This window comes from Symphalangus syndactylus, chromosome 6 (genome assembly GCF_028878055.3).
Source record: "Symphalangus syndactylus isolate Jambi chromosome 6, NHGRI_mSymSyn1-v2.1_pri, whole genome shotgun sequence".
Taxonomy (NCBI): Eukaryota; Metazoa; Chordata; class Mammalia; order Primates; family Hylobatidae; genus Symphalangus; species Symphalangus syndactylus.
Window position 1 is genome coordinate 113,868,286 of NC_072428.2, and position 19,842 is coordinate 113,888,127.

Sequence of the window (19,842 nt, forward strand, 5' to 3'; positions counted from 1 at the left end):
AATCAGAGGCTGAAGTGGAGGCTCAGCCTGTGACCAATCAGAAGCTGAAGTGGACGTTGGCCTGCAACCAATCAAAGGCTGAAGTGGAGGCTTGGGCCACAACCAATCAGAGGCATTTCTCATTTGTGAGGTAGGGGAGGAGGGTTTTGTAGAGGTCAGGAACTTTGGCCCCTTTTCACCTGGGCATGGAGAGGTGGGGTTTTCCTTTTGGTCCAATTCCAAGAAGTTAGCCACAGTTTGTCCTCAGGCTCCCTGTCTCCTGACCCTATTCTCCTGCCTCATTATGACCTCCATGAAGGGTTTGAGGATGCGGTGTATGGAGTCAAACTACAGGGTTTGATTGCAATATTGTCTTGGCTTGTTACTTGGGAAAAGATCAGTACCATATTTGTTTTTAATTGGAAAAGTTTTTTTTCTTCCAACGTCTTTATTTGAGCAAGGGACAATTCTTGAGCTTACATAGAGGTTTTTCCTTGCCCAATGAACTCACCAGAAGGAAAAGTAGAGTGACATTGTTTTTCTGACCATGGATACCATACTCTTTCATTCATTTATCTTCCATAGTTGGTCCACCTGGTACCCCATGGGCTGGAATAAAAACTAATTCAGGTTTGTTCATGCTATCAGATGTTGACATAAGCAATAATTATATGGTTTAGTTGACATGACCAAGGTTTGAGAAACTGGTGCAAGGGTGGTGTCAGGTTTGTGTTTAACCTATGAAGAAAAGAGTGAGGTTAATATGAAAGAGGCAGCATTTGAAAGAAAGCCCATAGTGGAGGATCAGAGAGAGAATAGGATAGATTGAGACAAGTAATCTCCAGTCAGCTTCTCAATAAATGGGAGGTTTTGTTGAAAAAGATCTCCCCTCTACTCCCCCCACACACACCAGGGAGGAGAGAAACTTAAAGGGGTAAAATAGATGAAAGCAAAGTTTTTTGGTCTGTGATCTTGAGGAAAGCTGTTTGCTTTGTGGTGTCATCTTGCTTCTAGAGCCTTGGCTCTGAAATCCTTACTATGAGGTCACCTGTAGGAATGGTCTTCCAGTTGTCCTGAGAGTGATGACTGGCTCTACCTTGATGTGGCTCACATGAATTCAGAAAGTGTGATAGCAGTGTAGGTGGTTAGCAGTACTTCATAAGGTCCTTCCTAGCAAGGTAACAGTACAAGCTTTTTCTAAAAATCTTGATGTATACCTGATCTCCTGGTTGAAAGAGTTGGCTTGATGGATTTTTTCCTATAAGTTCTTTTTATGTCTAGATTTTTGTGTTCCACTTGACCTGATGATTGAGGATGGTATGAAGTAAGAAATTTTAATGAGTAATCCAGAGATTTTGTGAGTGAGTATTTTATTTCTACTAAAAAAATGACTTTCTTGGTCTGATTCAATCTATAAAGAAATGCCAAAATGAGGAATAACCTCAGTTGTTAATTTCTTCACCACTATCATGGTGTCTCTTGAACCTGGGAGAGAGAGGTTGCAGTGAGCCGAGATCGCGCCACTGCACTCCAGCCTAGGTGACAGAATGAGACTCTGTCTCAAAAAAAAAAGGCATTACAATGGAGGGATTGGTTAATAAGACCTGTGTATAGGTGGTCTGCTACTGTGTTGAGAGGTGCTGTGTCTTATTAACTCATAAAAGAATGGACACAGAATGGGGGAATGGGGAACATGGAGGTAAAGGGGGGAACCTAATGTAAGAATACTGAATTTGCCAATTAAGGCACCAGCTGTGACTACTTCATGCAGGAATGGGGAAATGCCTGATGCCACAGGGTCTAACTGACTTGAGAATGTGAAAGAAAAATAAAAACTCAGAACCCCAATTCATCATGCCAAAAGGAAAAAAAAATTAAGCTGAAATGTGAGTTGTGCAAGAAACTGCCTTTTCTCCTGTTCCTAAGCAGATAGCTAGAGATAAAATGTTAACTCCACAGGTAGTTACTCTGTGTTCACCTTATCTTATGTAAAGTGCAAATTTACTGAGCACTGGATGAATACATAATTGACTATTCCCGTACCTACTTCTTTTCCCTTGCAACATGTGGATTATCATACCCTCCTTCTTTCCCCGCCAGCCTGCTTTTCCCCTTTAAATACTGAGGCCCTCAAATTCATTTTTAGAAAAAGGCATGGACCACAGACTCTTTCTGTGACTCCATGTTTATTTCTTCTGGGCGTATCCTTAACTTTGGCAAAATAAACTTCTAAATTGATTGAGACCTGTCTCTGATACTTTTTGGTTTACCAGAAATATAGTATAGGACATACCTGTTGATGAAAAGAGTCAAACTCTGTAAAATATTTGAAGAGAATTATTCTGAGCCAAATATGAGTGATTATGGCCCGTGACACAGCCCTTAGGAGGTCCTGAGAACATATATCCAAGGTGGTCGGGGTACAGTTTGGTTTTATGTGTTTTAGCAAGGCATGAGACATTAGTCAAATACGTTTAAGAAATACATTGGTTTGGTTTAGAAAGGCGGGACAACTCAAAGTGGGGGTTTCTAGCTTATAGGTAAATTTAAAGGTTTTCTGGCTGACAATTGGTTGAGGTTGTCTAAAGACCTGGGATCGATAGAAAGGAATGTTCAGGTTAAAGATAAAGGATTATGGAGACCAAGTTTTATTGTGCAGAGGAAGCTCTTAGATAGGAGATTTTAGAGAGACCAGGTTGTAAATAGTTTTTTAATAGGACTTAAAAGTGTGCCTGGCTCTTAGTTGATTATCTCCTGGATCTGGGAAGGAAGGAAAGAAAACAGAGGGGAAGGGGATTCTCTATAGGATGTGGATTCTTCCCATGAGACACTGCAGGGCATTTTTAAGGTATGGCAAGGAAATAGATCTTGGGGTTAAATATTTTTTTCCTTGTCTCATAATATTATGCCAGTCAGATTGAAAAGTAAGCCACAATACATAGGGTCCAATAAAACCCATCTGATGAAAATTTATAGTTTGTAGGGCATGACTCCCTAGATCTCTTAGGTAGGAATTTGGGTAAGATAAAAAATCAGAGCTTAGTCCTCATATCCAAGAGGCAAGAGGTTGTTTTGAATACCCAAAACAATCCTATTCTTTTCATGGCAATATAGGTGAAAAGGTTTGCCAAAGTTGGGTAAGCCAAGAGCTGGCTATGTGAGAAGTGCTCATTTTAAGGTTTTGCAGGAGTTCAATGGCTCCAAGAGCTAGGAAATGAACTCTGAAGTAGCATCGGGAGGAGGGCGTCTATAGGGATTTAGCATGGGCAGCAAAAGTAAGAACTCATTGATGACAATAGCTAGCTGTCCCTAGGAATTTATGCAGCTGCTTTTTGTTTTTGGGAGAGAGATGGGCAAGGCTGATTCAAAGCATTTTGTGCTGTTTTTAGTGCCCTGAAATATCTCATGTCCTAAGCAGGTAACAGTTGTTTGCATCCACTGACGTTTAGATATGAAGGATTTAAGGCCTCATTCAACTAGTTCTTTCAGGAGAATGAGGGAGTCTATAAGAGCACCCTGTTTAGTTTGGCTATAAAGAAAAAGGTTATTAATGTATTGAACAAGAGTGAAGCCTGAGTAAAAGCTACAGGGTCAAAATTGGTTTTACAGACTTAGAAAAATATTGAAGGGAACTCATAATTATATCTATGAGATATGCATTTATGTTGATTGTCTTCCTCTAAACATAAATGCAAAGACAAATTTTGAGTCCCAGAGTAATGGAATTAAAAAGAAAGCTGAGCAGAGGTTAATTACTATAAACCAGACTGCATCAGCAGGAATTGAGGTCAGAATAGTGGCTGGATTAGGAATTATGGGGTGATGGCGCATTATAAGAGTTTATGGCTCTTAGATCTTGTACAAATCTATGGATTTGGTTCCCATCTAAATCAAATTTTACTTTTATTATTGGCAAGATTAGGGTACTGCAGGGTAAGAAGGTAAGAAAACCCTGCTATAAAATAGTCTATTATAGGTTCAATTTCTTATTTTTCATCTTGAAAGAGAGTATTGCGCTACTTACAGGAAAGGTTAATTACTTTTCCAGGTAACGCCCATTGACTGTGCACTCAGTAGCTATCCAAGCTATACAATCTCATTTATATGTGAGGCCCAGATACTAATTGGGATATCTTTTAAGACTGCATCCTCTTCAGAAGATTTTAAATTGATATGGGTTTCCATTAGGGAAGGTAGGAAGCTTGAGGTTTGGTCTGAAGGTAAGAAAATAAAAAACATCTTTATAATTATACTCTATGGTGGCATTAAATTTACATAACAAACCTCTGCCTAAAAGGTTTGCCAGTAAGAAGTCAGAAACTAGAAAGGCGTGATGGATGTTAAGAGGCCCTACAAATATTGAGGTGGCCTAAGATGTAGGCAATGAAACAGGCTTCCCTGGAATTCCAACAGCTGAATAGAATTAGAGATGATAGCTAGAGATGAATACTTTAAGCCAGTAGTAGAGAAAGTCACATCAGTATCAATTGAAAAATCCAGTTCTTGATCTTCTATTTTAAGGATGGAGGATATACTTCCTCTCTCACAAAGAGGAAAATGGGTCCTCTGAGGAAGTTGGGGTCTGGAGAGATTGTTTAAGCTTTCCTTTCTTTTAAGTGCAGGACAATTGTTTTTTTCAATGTCTGGGTTTGTATATAGTGCCTGCAAACATCTTGAAATGAATAGGGGAAGCTCTGTGGTTGGTAAGAAAAATGGGTGGGATTTGAATTACCCCTAGGCTCCTAGGTGTGTTTTTTTTATTTTTTGTTTATTTGTTTGCATCTTCATGGTCGTATTTATTGGAAGAGCTTGAGAAAAATGAAAATACCATTTAGCTTAAGAACTTGTGAGTTATCTGCAAATCAACTCATTTCAGGAGTGGAAGAATCCTCGGAATTATTTCTTAATATCAAAATGTATGCAGGTTTCTCTTGTGAATGTTCTGTACTTTTAGAGAGGTCACTGTACAAAGTCTCTCGTTTTCCATACAGGACAAATTCTTTGTTTCAGCCAACTCTCAGTGGAGGGGCAACCAGGACAACGCCATCTCCCCGGACAAAGAGCATTGGAATATTCCGTTTTGTTGATTTATATATCTCTTCATATGTTTCTTCATCAATTTCTATAGTAGTCACAGTTTCTTCCACATCTCCCAAGATCATATTTAAGTGTTGATCATAAGCAGGTAATCTGCCTCGAAGCTCTCGGTCATTCCTCATTTTCACATAAATTCGCTCATCTAGGCTGAGCCTGATAAGATCCAGGGGCTCCTCTACAGTGTTGGTACTTTGTTGCTGGTCTACGTCGTCCGCCATGTTTCAAACCCTGCGCAGGTGTGTTTTTATAAAGACTAAATTTGCAAGGCAAGGACAGTTAATGTTAATTTTTTCCCCCTCCTGTTTTTCTGCAAGCCTTTTTTCAAAGAATTGGGTAGAAGCTTCAATCACAATGTTGAAGAGACTGTCCTGCCCAGACAAAAAAGCTACTTTGGATTTGCTTCCTTATTCTAGACAGAGGATTTCCAATAAAGGTGGAAATAATAAGATTTTTATATTCTGGGGCTTTGAGGTTAAATGCAGCATGCCTTTGGAAAGTCTGTGTACAGCATTCCACAAAAACCTTGGCATCCCTTTCTTTCTGAGTGTACTTTTCAACCTTAGACCAATGCACCTTGGTGGGCAAGGTCTCTACTATCACTTTTATGAGGCCCTAAATATCAGCTGCCAGCTGAGTCATTTCCTCATCATTTGCAGGAAGGCCTGGGAGAAGTTCTGGCTACCTGTTTTCTTTATGTGTGTTTGTTACTTGGGAGAGGTAGTTATTCCTAGAGGGTTGTCTGGCTTGTCTGGTAACTACAGTATCACCCTGGGTAGGAAGAACCAATCAAAATCCCTATGAGGGGAGTTGTATATTGTCACTAACTTTTCTAACTTCTAAGTTTGATAGGATCTTCTGAAAGGTGTGTGTTTTGGGGGTGGGGTGGGGTGTGATATAAAAGGGCTTTTTATTTTAAAAGATCTGCTGCTGTCCAGAGGACACGAATTCTTTGTTGTGGTATTAAGGATACATCCACAAAAGGAATTTCATGGGAAGACTTGCAGCTGATGGGGTCTGATTATATCGACCCAGAAAGTAGATGGAATTATAAGGGACATGGAAATGAGCCCTGCTGTGTATCCCTGGGGCCTCTGACAAAGTTATTTTCTGACTATCAGCATTTACATAAGTAACTTGTATTCCCTGGCCTGGAGATTAGGCCAGAGTGCTTTCTGCTGTTCTTGCAGGGAAAAAGAATTTAAAGAAGGAAGCTAGGTGTTTAGGGATTTTTGTTTGTTTGTTTGTTTTAGAAGTCAGAGGAGCTTCAGGGATTAAAGGAATTTGCTTAGGAGGCTGGGCTGGATTTGAAGGAGAGAAACATAAGTCAGGGTCTGGAGATTCAAAATATCTTCTGGAAGGTCAGGGATAGTTTGGAATTGAGAGTAAAGGGGAAAGGGACACATACAGTAGATGTGGATTTTTAACTTTTGTTCTAAGTCTGATTTCTATTCTTAATCTTGAGGGAATCCCTAAGCCTAGCCATAATGCTCTTTTTTTTGTCCTACTTCCAATTTTATCTCCCCATAGGTACCAAAAAACCATTTGTTTAGGATGAGAGTTCTCTAAAAATCTTTTCAAATATAAAAGTTTTTCCAAATCCATGGATTCATCATCTGGCCATTGCAAGTAGGATCTCCAAGCATATATCCATTCTAACTGCAACTCGATCCAATAAATCTTTTCATGAAAAAACCTGGAGGTAACTTTCCAGGCTTAGAATACATTTTTATCATGAATTCAAGAGGTATCCCCAAAGAGGTGCAGAAGATGCAGCTCCCATGATCCAAAAAGCCACTCCCAAAAATATCCTAAGGAAGCAAAGACTCTCACTGTCACACATGAAAAGACTCTCATTTCACAAACATTGTAAGAATAATGTCTGTGAAAATTAGTGTCTCTGGTGTCCTACACAAGTGAGTTGCACCCAATTACAGACTCTCTAATCCGTGATATTGGACAGGTGATACTGGATGGGACTTCCCAGCACTGGCAAAGCAACAAGGGTAGAGACAACAAAGACTCCTTATAGACTGGGACCTTGAGAGCAAATGAGACATAGGATTTATTGGGGGAACTTACATACAAGGATGGTCTGGTCATGGAGAACTGGACAGGAGAACTGCTCCCATTTGTAAAAAGCATGCAGATTATATAACATTTTTACTTAGCACCCACCACCTAGCAAGCTCCATCTAACCCAAAACAAAGGGCCTTGATCCCCTGTATGGCCTATATTCCAAGGGATGGGTCAGGGGTTCAGATATCCTTTGTAGCTAAGGAGTGAAACTCTGGGTTGGCCACTCCTGGATTCTTACATCACAGGGTCATTGTCAGGGTGTTCTTAAGTCACTACTGTTACTCTCAAATGCATCTGCCATACTGACCCCTCAATAAAACAAACTCCCCTGAAAGCTGGCAAGGTTGGACAATGAAAATGCTGCTCTCACACTTCATGTTGTTGGGGCTTAGAAAGTAATACCCCATAATGAAGGCCTCAGAAGCAAAAGTTTTTATCTGACCTTCTTCTGGCCTCCTGTCTCTCAGTCCCATTTGCCTCCAAGGCTAGCCATAAAAAACTAGAATTTCTTTTCCCCTGGGCAGGTCATAGATACCAGAACCCCTTTTTCCAAAAGTCAGCCATAAAACCTAAAATATTACTCTAACTTTCCCTCTGCCTTTCTATATAAAAACTGGCCATAAAGAAATTATGTGACCTCCCTTGTTTGACTGTAAGTCGTAAGACCCCCATTCCAGAGAGGTTCCTGTCCCATACCTAGAAGGAAGGAATGCATGCACGGAAAGGCCAAGAAGAATCTAGACAGGTAGGCCTGACTGGATTTCTTTCCCTCAGTCTATTAGTATTAGATCCTACCCTTTTTGTCCAGTCATATTTCCATATGGCTGTTCATACTTTGCTGAACTGAAGCATAAAAATAGACAATCTCCCCTCTATCTTTGGGACTTCATTCTGAAGTCTCCTGTATATACACATTAAATAGATTTGCATGCCTTTTTTCCAATTAGTCTGCTTTTTTCCAATTGATTTTTCAGCATACCCTCCAATGTCTAGGGTTCCTAGCCTTATGGTAGCCACCTGATGCATCCCTCATAACCTGTACCCCGCTGCTGGCAGAAACCAAAGAGCATATCCTCACTGGTTACAAGCCAAGATCTCAGAACATAAAAAGCGATGAAAGGAGAAACTCATCTTTTTAAAAAAATTGATGACCCACAGCAAAGTTTGTCCAAACACCAGCCCAATGAGGACAGTAAACCCATCAGTCTATAAAGCCAGTTTTAACAACATGTCTATAGAACATATGCCTGTGTGCTACCCTGTGATTCCCTTCCATATGAAAAATAACACAAAAGACAGAGACATAGGAAAACAATGACCATATCTGGGAGGGAAAGGATGAATTAAAACCAAGAGTACTTCAGTTAAAAATCACAAGGACTCCAGGTAGAAAATGGCAGTGGCAGCTGCATTCTGGGTTCCTCGGCTGTGGGGTCAGTCCAATCCCAAATTGGGGCAGCCACGTCAAGTGGTATCTATGGCTAGGAGGACTCAGCTAGTATGTGGAAGACCCTCACCTACTTCATTGTGCTACCTTAGGTGGGAGTGAGCAGGATAATTGTTTTCTTGAAGTTACATCATGGAGAGCACAGGAGATCTGAGTTGATTCCTTACCACCATATCTGCATTAGATCCAAGCCTTTTTCTTGAGGCGATAGTAACCATACTCTATTTTATAACCTTCGTGTGAATCTGTTTCTAACTGCCTATGAAGATGAATAAAGAGAACCCGAACCATTACAAATCTACTGGGAACCACAGAACTGGTTTGAACCATTACTCTGCACATGGACCAGAAAAAGTATACAGAACCATAATCTCACCTTCTTTACTTGTATAAAATGATGACCAGTAAACTGATTTGCCATCTCTTTGCTTGTGGCAAAATGTAGCTTAAAGGAATTAAACTTTGATTGGTCACACGCAAAAAAATAATGAGTATCTATACCCAAAGAACTCTTTCACACAAATTGTTTCTCCTGCTAGTCTGAATTTGAAAAGGGAAAGACAGGGATAGTCTCTTGCCATTTTCATTTGACCAGACTCTATAGGCAGAGATTAGGAGGTTGATGTGGTAAAAATGTTTATCTTTTGCTAACTTTGCTGGGTGCTCCCAAGATCTCAATGGTAACCTCTGAAGTGTGCAGGGTGTCCCAGCCAATGATATCCCATTCTCATTGCCAGAACTGTAGAGAAAGAAAAGTAAACTTCCTCTACTTCCTGAAGTTCTGTGGCTGACAAAAACACAGATTAACAGGAGAATAGCAAACAATTTCTAAAATATTATTTATTTTTTCTTTTTTTTTTTAATTTTACTTTAAGTTCCAGGATACATGTGCAGAAAGTGTACGTTTGTTACATAGGTATACATGTGCCATGGTCATTTGCTGCACCTATCAACCTGTTATCTAGGTTTTAAGCCTCGCATGCATTAGGTATTTCTCCTAATGCTCTCCCCGCATCTTGCCCCCGACCCCCGACAGGCCCTGGTGTATGATGTTCCCCTCTCTGTGACCATGTGTTCTCATTGTTCAACTCCCACTTATGAGCGAGAACATGGGGTGTTTTGTTTTCTGTTCCTGTGTTATTGAGAATAGCAAACAATTTTTATTTATTATTTTTACATGCACATTGAAGCCTTCATAGAAAAAAATGAAAACCCAAAGAAACAATTAGGATAGAGAGCTTACATACTTTTAAAACAAAAATGACAAATTGTGGAGAAGTGACAAAATGGGAAAGGAGTTTAACCTTCTAGGAGTAGTAATTTGTGGAAAATGACTAGGAAATGTATTGGGGAACTAATGGAAGATAAGAATTATTTTAATAGAATTGTTTGTACAGATCCATTTGAGCACTGACTCCCAGTCTTCATAAGAATGTTCTCTTCTTATGAGAAAGGGTTTGCAAACTATTCACCCAACATGGGATTAACATCTGAAATACACAAGGAACTCAAACAACTCATCAATTAATAATAAATATATACATCATTTGATTAAAAAGTGGGCAAATAATCTGAATAGACATTTCTCAAAAGAAGACATACAAATGGCCAAGAAGTACAGTCATACTCTGTATAATAATGTTTTGGTCAATGATAGACCATATATATATATATATATATATATACACCATGGTGGTCCCATAAGATTATAGTGGAGCTGCAAAATTCCTATGATCTAACGATGTTATAGTCATTGTACTGTCATAGTGCAGCACATTACTTTTTTTCTATGTTTAGGTATGTTTAGATACATGAATACCTACAATTGTGTTACAATTCCCTACAGTATTCAGTACAGTAACATGTTGTACAGATTTATACTCTATGAACAATAGGTTATACCACATGGTTTAGGTGTGTAATAGGCTATATCATCTAGGTTTGTATAAGTATACTCCATGATGTTCCCACAATGAGGAAATTACCTACAAATGCATTTTAAAGAACATATCCTTGTTATTAAGGGATGCATAACTGTATATTAAAAATGCTCAAAATTACTAATCATCAGGGAAGTCCAAATCAAAATCACAATTAGATATCATCTCACTCCAGTTACAATGGACATTATCAAAAAGACACAAAATAACAAATGCTGGTAAGGATATGAAAAAAAGAGAACTCATGTCTTGTTGGTGGGAATGTAAATTAGTATAGCCATTATGGAAAACAGTAGAAGTTTCCTCGAAAAACTAAAAAATGGAACTATCATATTAACCAGAACTCTCACTACTGGCTATATATCCAAAGGAAAGGAAATCAGTGTGTTAAAGAGATATCTGCACTCTCATGTTTATTGTGACACTACTCACAACAGCTAAGATATGGAATCAAGCTAAGCATCCATCAGTGGATGAATGGACAAAGAAAAATATGGTATATAAACCTAATGGAATACAATTCAGCCATAAAAAGAACGAAATCCTGTCATTTGCTGCAACATGGATGAGCCTGGAGGACATTAATTGAAATAAGCTAAGCACAGAAAGATAAATATTGCATGTTCTCACTTATATGTGGAAGCTGGAAACATTGATCTTACAGAAGCAGGGAGTAGAATAGTGATTACTAGAAGCTGGGAAGAGGAGGGAGGGGGAATAGGCAGAGGAAGGTAAATGGATACAAAATTACAGCATGACAGGAGGAATAAGTTCTAGTGTTTTATAGCACTATAGTTAACAATTTACTGTGACTATAGTTAACAAGAATTTATTGTATGCTTTCAAATAGATAGAAGATTTTGATTGTTCATAATATAAATGATGAATTAGATGATAGATATGTGAATTATCCTTATTTGCTTATTATGCATTGTATATGTGTATTGAAATACACACTGTACCCTATAAATAGGTATAATTATTATTTGTCAATTAAAGATTTAAAAAGAGAATGTTCTCTTCTTCCTAATACAGGGAGGGTGCCTGTACATGGGGAATTTGATGTCTTGTTTTGGGCAGAAAGGAAGAAAGCAGAGTGCCCTTCTTGCATCTTCAATCACTCTCAACTCAAAATAACTAATATGCCAAAGTGGCATATTTTGAGGTAGCATGTCCTGAATCCTTTCATAAGCATTGTGCTAAGTGTTTTATATACATTATTTCATCAAAATTTCACAAGGGACCTATGAGATAGTTGCTTTATTGCCTATATTTTACAGTTAAAATTACACACAAAACTAAAGCACAGTGAAGTGAAATAGTTTGGGCAAGATCACATTGCTACTACATTGAGAAACAAGATTCTAGGCCTGTTGATCCTAATCTAGAAAACTAAATTACTTAGTCCAGTCGTTTAGGTATTTACAGACATTGCTTAAGGAATTCTCAGACAGAAGAATTCTCTTCTTGTTGCTGAAGAGATTAAAGAGATTAAGTAACTTGCTAAGGCTAGTTAATTAGAAAGTGGCTGCCCTTAGGATTTAAAACCCAAGTGTGTCAGCCTCCAAAGTTTTTGTGTATTCAAGTGATTTAATCCATTCCACAGTTAAAAAATACATTTTATACTGTTATTCAGTAGACATACACATACAAATATATAACTGATAGAAAAGGTTCATAAAACAATACTCACCCTTATTCATGCAATGACACTCTGGTACTTCTTATTCTATCCTAGCCTATTTTATCCTATCCTATTCTACACTATTATAGTCTATTTTATGGGTTTTCTTAAAGGCTTATTACAAGCAATTAAATTTACTTTATGACTCACTAATAGGTTGTGACCTTCAGTCTGGAAAAAAATGCTAGGTATAGGCTTACTTAATATTATTTTCTTGTATTACTGTGTTCTCAATTACTCTCTATTGTGCTTAAAATGAATTGGACTACTTAAGTGAAATTTAGTTGTGGCTTCGTTGTAAGACTAACAGGTTCAGATACCTGCTGCACAGTAACCATGCAATACACTGAGACAGCAGTGTTTGCAGAAGAGAAAGAGTTTATTGATTGCAGGGCAGCCAGGTTAGGAGATGGAAGGAGATTCTCAAATCCATCTCTTCAAGGATTTCTGGGATGAGGTTTTTTAAGGGGATTGTGGAGGACAACGGGCTGGAAGATTGGGGTTATTGATTGGTCAGGGTAAGAGGGATGAAGTCATTAGGATGTGGAAATTGTATTCTTTGGTAAAAGGAGACAAGTTAGCTCCTCATGAGGTCCCTCAGACCAGGTGGCATCAGTAGTTTCACTGGTATGCAGGACTTAAAAAACATCTCAAAGGGAAAACTTACATTTAGTAATGTTCAAGTTGTCATGTAGAGCAGTTAGGGGGAACTACAGTCTTATAACAGTCTATGTGATTCTGGAGCAACAGGGAAACACTGTGAGGAAGTGGGTCAGAGAGCAAGCTAACCTAATGTTTAATGCTGAGTGTGCTGCAGGCTTGGTTTATCTTAGTTCTCCCCCTCCCTTCTTCCCCGATAAATTCTATAAAGTTTATGGGAATGGTTTCACTCTGTAATGCTCTTTCTAAATAGATTTTAGCTAGAGATGGTCTCAGAGTGGAGGGGCTGACTGAATTCTGCTGCAGAAGTGTTGTTTTATCTCTCCAATTTCCCTTTTAATGAGAAGCATGTGATCTCTATGGAGGCAAAACACCAGCAGTGTCTCAGTTTATTGGTGGAGATAAAGGGACAATTGTAAATACAACTTGCTCTGAGTTTCTACAATTTGAAATGAATTTTGCTATGTATAACTCTTCCTCCTCCCACCTTGCCTTTCTTATTAACCATATTCTTTACAGAAGACTTAGATTATTGTTATTATCCCCAGACATCTCTGTATTGTCTAAATCAGTATCCATGGCAAATATTTCTTTAATGTTCTTAGGCTAGGGGTTTACAATCTCTATATTTTTATAGAGATATCCCTAATCTAATTGCATACATTGGCTTTTATGGCTCCCAAAATGTCAAAAGGAATCCTCTCCACACCTATTACAGTTATCTTTCTCATAGTTTGGAATAAATGCAAATGAGCCATAATAAGCAAGATTTAATAATATTGGTAGTCCAGGGGAAATAACACTACACTTTAGATTTACACAGCTTCTTAAAAAGCACTTCAGGCCAGGTGCGGTGGCTCATGCCTGCAATTCCATCACTTTGGGAGGCCGAGGCCGGCAGATCACAAAGTCAGGAGACCAAGACCATCCTGGCTAACATGGCGAAATCCCGTCTCTACTAAAAATACAAAAAATTAGCCGGGCGTGGTGGCAGGCGCCTGTGGTCCCAGCTACTCAGGAGGCTGAGGCAGGACAATGGCATGAACCAGGGAGGTGGAGCTTGCAGTGAGCCGAGATCGCACCACTGCACTCCAGTCAACAGTGAGACTCCATCTCAAAAAAAAAAAAAAAAAAAAGACACTTCATAGGTATCATTTTACTCGTTATCCCAGCATTCCTGGAATTTAGATAGATTTAGGAATTACTGATGTATTTTTAAAGAGCTAAGTGATGCTTAAGGATTGAATAATTTGTATCTTCCAGCTGTTGTATAATGGAACTACAAATGGAAATAAAGCCTAAATTCTTTTCTGGATCTGAGTTCCTCAGTCTTTTTAGACATGTTTTTCATCAGCTTCCACCTCCTGTGGGCAGATGGAAGACAGTAAAGATAGAAAGTAAAAGGTAAAAAGTGAATGTGAGAAGACAGAAAAAAAGTCATTGTCAAGAAAGACATTAATAAATGTTTCTAGTGTTGTTTTGTGGCACAAGTATATTCTAATCTTGTACTATATCACATTAGTTAGAATGGTGGCAGTTGGTGCTGGGAAGATATTTGATTACCTAAGACTTCAGTTATAGTTTTGCTATCACAAAATGTGCTTTTTTTTTTCCTTAAAGAGATGGAGTCTCACTGTGTTGCCCAGGCTAGAGTACAGTGGCTGTTCACAGGCATGATATTGGCACAGTGCAGTCTCAAATTCCTGGCCTCAAGTGATTCTCTGGCTTCAGCTTTCCAAGCAGCTGGGACTACAGACACATACCACCATGCCTGGCTGTACAAAATGTGTATTCTTAAGGTAGACTTCAGACATAGCTTTTTAGGAAGATAAATAATAAGCCACTTAACACTCTGATAAGACTTTTAAACAAGTCACCTGTCCTAAGGAAAAATTCAGTCTGCATCCGAAGTGCCCCATTTAGAGGCTTATTATCTCTGTAGGCATCAGATACCTTAAATAGATAAGAGGAGAAATACTTGTTGCATTATCTTTTGAAGGTGAGCTAATATATATTTATTGGCATTTATCTTCAGCATTGGTTAATGTGCTTAGTTACAATTGATGAGATTGGGTCCCTATTGCCTTTGGACAAAGGTGTTTTCTGTTTGTGTTTGACTATAGAGGCTATTTGGATCTTTAATACAATCCCATATGTAGAAGATTTAGCAACTATGACTTTGGCAAATCATAAAAATAAAACCCAAAAGTCATCTGACTGGTCGAGAGAAGAGAAACACTGGTTATTGCTAATAGACGGTTAATTGCAAGCCCATAGCCCTCATTATGGTTATTATACTTTTGTGAACTTCATTATGCAATGCACCAGTAGTAATAAAGGTGTTTGTCATTCTTCTTAAACTTTAGCCTAACTTGGTACTGAGCCCTTTGCCTTAGTGCTAGGCAGCTGAACCACTGTAATCACAGAACCGGGATTGGCCCCAGGTTTTTTTTTATAGTGGGATGTTGGATTGACTGAAAGTCAGTTATCATTGATCTCAGCCTGGGGTTTAACAAGAGACATTTGACAGAGAGCATCCTCAGCAAAGCTATTATGTTTTTAATTAGCATCTTGCATTTAGATTATCTTCAAGCCTTTTTTTTTTTTTTTTTTTTTTTTTTTTTGAGACAGGGTCTCGCTCTTTCGCCCAGGCTGGAGTGCAGTGGCGCAATCTTGGCTCACTGCAAGCTCCGCCTCCCGGGTTCACGCCATCCTCTTGCCTCAGCCTCCTGAGTAGCTGGGACTACAGGCGCCTGCCACCACACCCGGCTAATTTTTTGTATTTTTAGTAGAGTCGGGGTTTCACCATGTTAGCCAGGATGGTCTCGATCTCCTGACCTCGTGATCTGCCCGCCTCGGCCTTCCAAAAGTGCTGGGATTACAGGCGTGAGCCACTGTGCCCGGCCTCAAGTCTTTATTCAATTACTTCATTTCAGTCATATCTGGGTGTGTCAGCCTTACGCTTGCCTACAAAAGACATGCTAGTCTTCTGAATAATGCTTGTGTTCTGTGGCTTCTGGATGACATGCTTGATTTTTCTTTGAATATTTTGACTTTAAGTTTCATCATCAGCCATAATTTTGAGTTTACTTAAACTCAAAGGACATCAAATTCGTTTAGTTAATTAACTAACTAATTTAGCATGCACAAGAGGAGAGACAAAGATTTTCTGCTAATCAAACTCTAATCAGGCTCATTTGTGCATTATTTTTGTCTAAGTTTCAAACTCTGGGCTTGGGTGTCCTTCCTTTCAGAGTCCAGTTCTATCAAGAACCTGCAAGTCAGTTTAGCAAGAATTCCCCATCTTCTATTTCAGGTTACTCTTGGGGGTTCCTCATCCTCCGTCATCCCCCAGGAGATGTCTGATCACCCCGGCCAGCCTTCAGTAAGAATACTGTTAGGTTGTTTTCACCAGAACCTGCCTTACCTGAGATCGTTCCTCCTAGTAATTTTCTATCCTGCTGATCCCCACCCTGCCTTTTGGCTACAAATTATCACTTTTCCTTGTTGTTTTTGGAATTGAGCCCAGTATTATACTGAGGTTTTGTTTCCCCTATTGCAATTGTTTTTTTCTGAATTGAATCTGTTTTTACTGCTGTAATTACTGCTTACTTCTGTTTTTGTTTTTTTTCTTTTTGACTGCACTGTGGCTTCTGATTGGTGGATTTAGTTTGTGTTTGAACATCTTCATTTTAAAGTGTCACCATTGGTCATAATTTTGAGCTTAGTGAAATTTAAAGCATATCAAGTTCATTTATATAATTTACTAATTAACTCACTTAGCATGCATCAATTGAGTACCAGTTGATGAGAGTGGCTCTGAAAGTTGAACAATAAACTAATCCTAAAATTAAAGGTGTATTATATGCATTCTTTAATAAGCTCTGAGACCTACAAAGATATTTTGGACATAAAATGTTATTCACATTTTTCCCCAAAGGAATTATCTTCCAAGAATAAGATGAATTATTTTATTTTTAATACAACATAATTAGTATTGACTTATCATGCTTTTTTTTTTTTTTAATTTTAAGAGATGGGGCCTCACTGTCATCTGGGCTGGGGTGTGGTGGTGCAGTCACAGCTCACTGCAGCTTTAAATTCCTGGCTTAGAATGATTCTCCAACCATAACCACCCCAGTAGCTGGTACTACAGGTTCATACCACCACGCCCAGCTAGCTTTTTTATTTTCTATTTTTTTAAAGATAGGGGTCTTCCTATGTTCCCCAGACTGGCCTCAAACTCTTGGCCTCAAGTGATCCTTCCGCCTTGGCATCTCAAATCTCTGGAATTACAGTCATGAGCCATGGTGGTGCTTGGACCTATAATGCATTTTTAAAATGTGAAAGTACTAATATTTCTAATAACACATCAATGTAAATATTGAGTCAATGCTGAAGAATACAATATTTCCAATTCATGTTAAATATTGAGTCAATGCTGAAGGATTCAATATTTCCAATTCATGTTTAATGATTGTGATTTTCTAGTCTCTTACATTTATTAATTCCTAATTACACCATTACAATAGGACAAGTTTACTGTACAAATTGGACATGTGTGAATTATATCTCTATGTTTCAAAAGAGTAATTAAATAAAATTTTATTTTGGGAACTGCTGTTGAAGGATTTCATTATTTATTTGGCTCTTCTTTTTCTCCCTCCCCTCTCTCTTCCCATCTTAGAAAGCAGGATTCTGTAAACCAAACGGTATCTGAGACAGGTCTCAAAACATTTAGAAAGTTTATTTTGCTAAGGCTACGGACACACCTGTGACACAGCCTCAGGAGGTCCTGACAATGTATTCCCAAGTTGGTCGGGGTACAGCTTGCTTTTATCCATTTTAAGGAGATGTGAGACATTAATCAATATGTGTAAGATGTATATTGGTTTGGTCTGGCAGGGCAGGACAACTTGAGGTGGAAGCTACCAGGTCATAAGCAGATAAGAGACAAAAGGTGGCATTCTTTTGAGTGCTTGATCAGCTTTCCATTGAATATACAATTTAGTCTGGCTCAGTGAATCTGCATTTTTACATAAACAATAGGGCAGAGGAAACAATCAGATATGCATGTCTCAGGTGAGCCTCAGTGGGATGACTTTGAGTTCTGTCTGTCCTTTGTTCACGAGGAATTCCCTTGTGGGCAAATTGTGAGGGAAGTATGTAGCTTTTTATCTTTGTAGCTAGCTCATTTAGGAATAAAATGGGAAGCAGGTTTGCCTGACAGTTTCCAGGTTGACTTTTTCCTTGGCTTAGTGATTTGGGCGTCCTAAGGTTTATTTTTCTTTCACATTCTCCCCTTTTCTTTTAAAAGTCTTTCAGAAAAAGCATTTTAGAAGAAAATGGGTCCCTGGCGTCAGGTTTTGTCTCATCCCCTGTGGCTAGGGCAGTTTATTCCTAGACAGGTAGGTCCCACATTATTAGTAAAGCTCATTTTTACCAGGTTGTGAAATCTCACATTCTACAGAAAGAAAATAGGGAGAGGAAGGGAGAAAAACAACAACAAACAAAGAAGTGAGCAATACTGGAAAATTGATATAGGCACTGTTACTCTGAAGTCTGTGAGTCAGTAGGCTGGTATGAAAGTGGTTTACGTATGTAAATAGGTTGCTGTTATTTTCTTCTAAAGTTTAAGTTGTCTAGTTCAGTTTGCAGGGCTTTAAAAAAGCACAGCTTAATTTTTAGTGATTTCAAATTAGGAAAAATCGGGAAAAAGAGGAATAGAAGAAAAAATTGAATAGATTATTTTGTAGACTGGTAGTCAGGAAAAATTTTAGAATTCAGTCCAAACTGTAAGTTCAGTCCAAATAATAAAAATTGAAAAATATTTGGCAAGACTAGAATCTAACAACAGGTTTACTATAGTTATTTACTGCCTCAGAGACCTTTTTTCTAAACTGTAGCTTAAAACAAAGGTCTCTGAGATAGTTTGAAACACGTTTTCTCTTTCTCCAGTCCTATTTTCACTAAAGACAAGTCAAAGGACAAATTCAGCTGCAAAATAAGTTTTAGTCTTATTATACTTGGCCATAGTATATGCATAAAATCAGCAAGAATAATTGTTTCTTTTTTAAAAAATTGGCTTTGCTGAAACTTTATTCCATAAGGAATCTCAGGTTTGACTTTAATGCCTTAAGCTCAGCCTGTGCCTGCAAATACCTGTATTAATGGAGTGAATTCCTCACCTCAAGGTCCCAAGGAATCTTGGGGATCCTGGGACTGTCAGAAAGTGACATTCTTTACTTACCACAGGTCAGGAACCTGTGCAGGGACTGTGTAGACAAGATATAAGATCAGCTTTCTGAAGGGGCTTTTATTGCCTCTTTAATTCAACTTTGATTCCTTAAAGGAGTCTGTATCTAAAAGAATTCCATTCTGGTAAAAAACCTTGGTAAAATAACTAGTGTCTACAATTATGTCCTGTTACAAAAGAAAACAGATTCTTATTACACTTATGCAAATAACTATATTGCTATAACTTAAGCATACTTGCAACTAGTTTCCAAATTTTGGAGAAATCAGGTAGAGAGAAATATGCTCCAAATTTTGTTTATAGGAGTATACTTTACTCAATTATTAAAAGCTGTAAATATTTCAAAAGAAAAGTTTTTCTTACCTCTGATAAAGGATCAGCAACATTTTAAGCAAAAAGTAATACAAGGATTTATTTCAGTCTTCCATGAGGTTTAGTCTATGCAGTTAACTCCTATTCTGCTTGATATTCATGAACATTTCAGCTCTCCTTAAGAATCTTGGAAGTTTTTCCTCTATTCTAATGTCACAATCTCCAAAGTTATCAGAAACCTGCCTTCAAGTGCACCTGTCAGAATCCTTCGCTGGTTATAATGCCACCTTTTGAAAAGGATAAAAATAAAACTGCAGATGACAAAAGTCTTAGAACAGTCATAGTTAAATACACAATTTACAAGAAAATTGGTTACTTCTGTGGCATACA

The 19,842-nt window shown here is 38.3% G+C and overlaps 2 protein-coding genes across 5 annotated transcripts in view; one reads left to right on the plus strand and one right to left on the minus strand.

Annotated features, from left to right (window-relative positions):
* Positions 1-1,045: 1,045 nt before the first annotated feature.
* SPAM1 (sperm adhesion molecule 1) overlaps positions 1,046-19,842 on the plus strand; it is a 35,388-nt gene continuing 16,591 nt past the window's right edge. The window contains exons 1-2 of one of the 4 annotated variants that reach the window (XM_055281426.2): positions 1,125-1,157; positions 1,261-1,340. The gene's annotated coding sequence lies outside the window, so the exon portion shown is untranslated. Of the gene's footprint in view, positions 1,158-1,260; positions 1,341-16,200; positions 16,270-19,842 lie in introns of those variants that run through there. The other 3 variants (XM_055281427.2, XM_055281428.1, XM_063641813.1) reach the window with 3 other exon arrangements.
* LOC129484022 (U6 snRNA-associated Sm-like protein LSm3) lies at positions 4,774-5,303 on the minus strand. The gene has a single exon (XM_055281429.1). The coding sequence runs from the start codon at positions 5,292-5,294 to the stop codon at positions 4,986-4,988; it is 309 nt and encodes a 102-aa protein (XP_055137404.1). The 5' UTR covers positions 5,295-5,303; the 3' UTR covers positions 4,774-4,985.

Coding starts and splice junctions, on each gene's coding strand:
- LOC129484022 (XM_055281429.1), bottom strand. CDS start 5,294: ATGGCGGACGACGTAGACCAGCAACAAAGTACCAACACTGTAGAGGAG.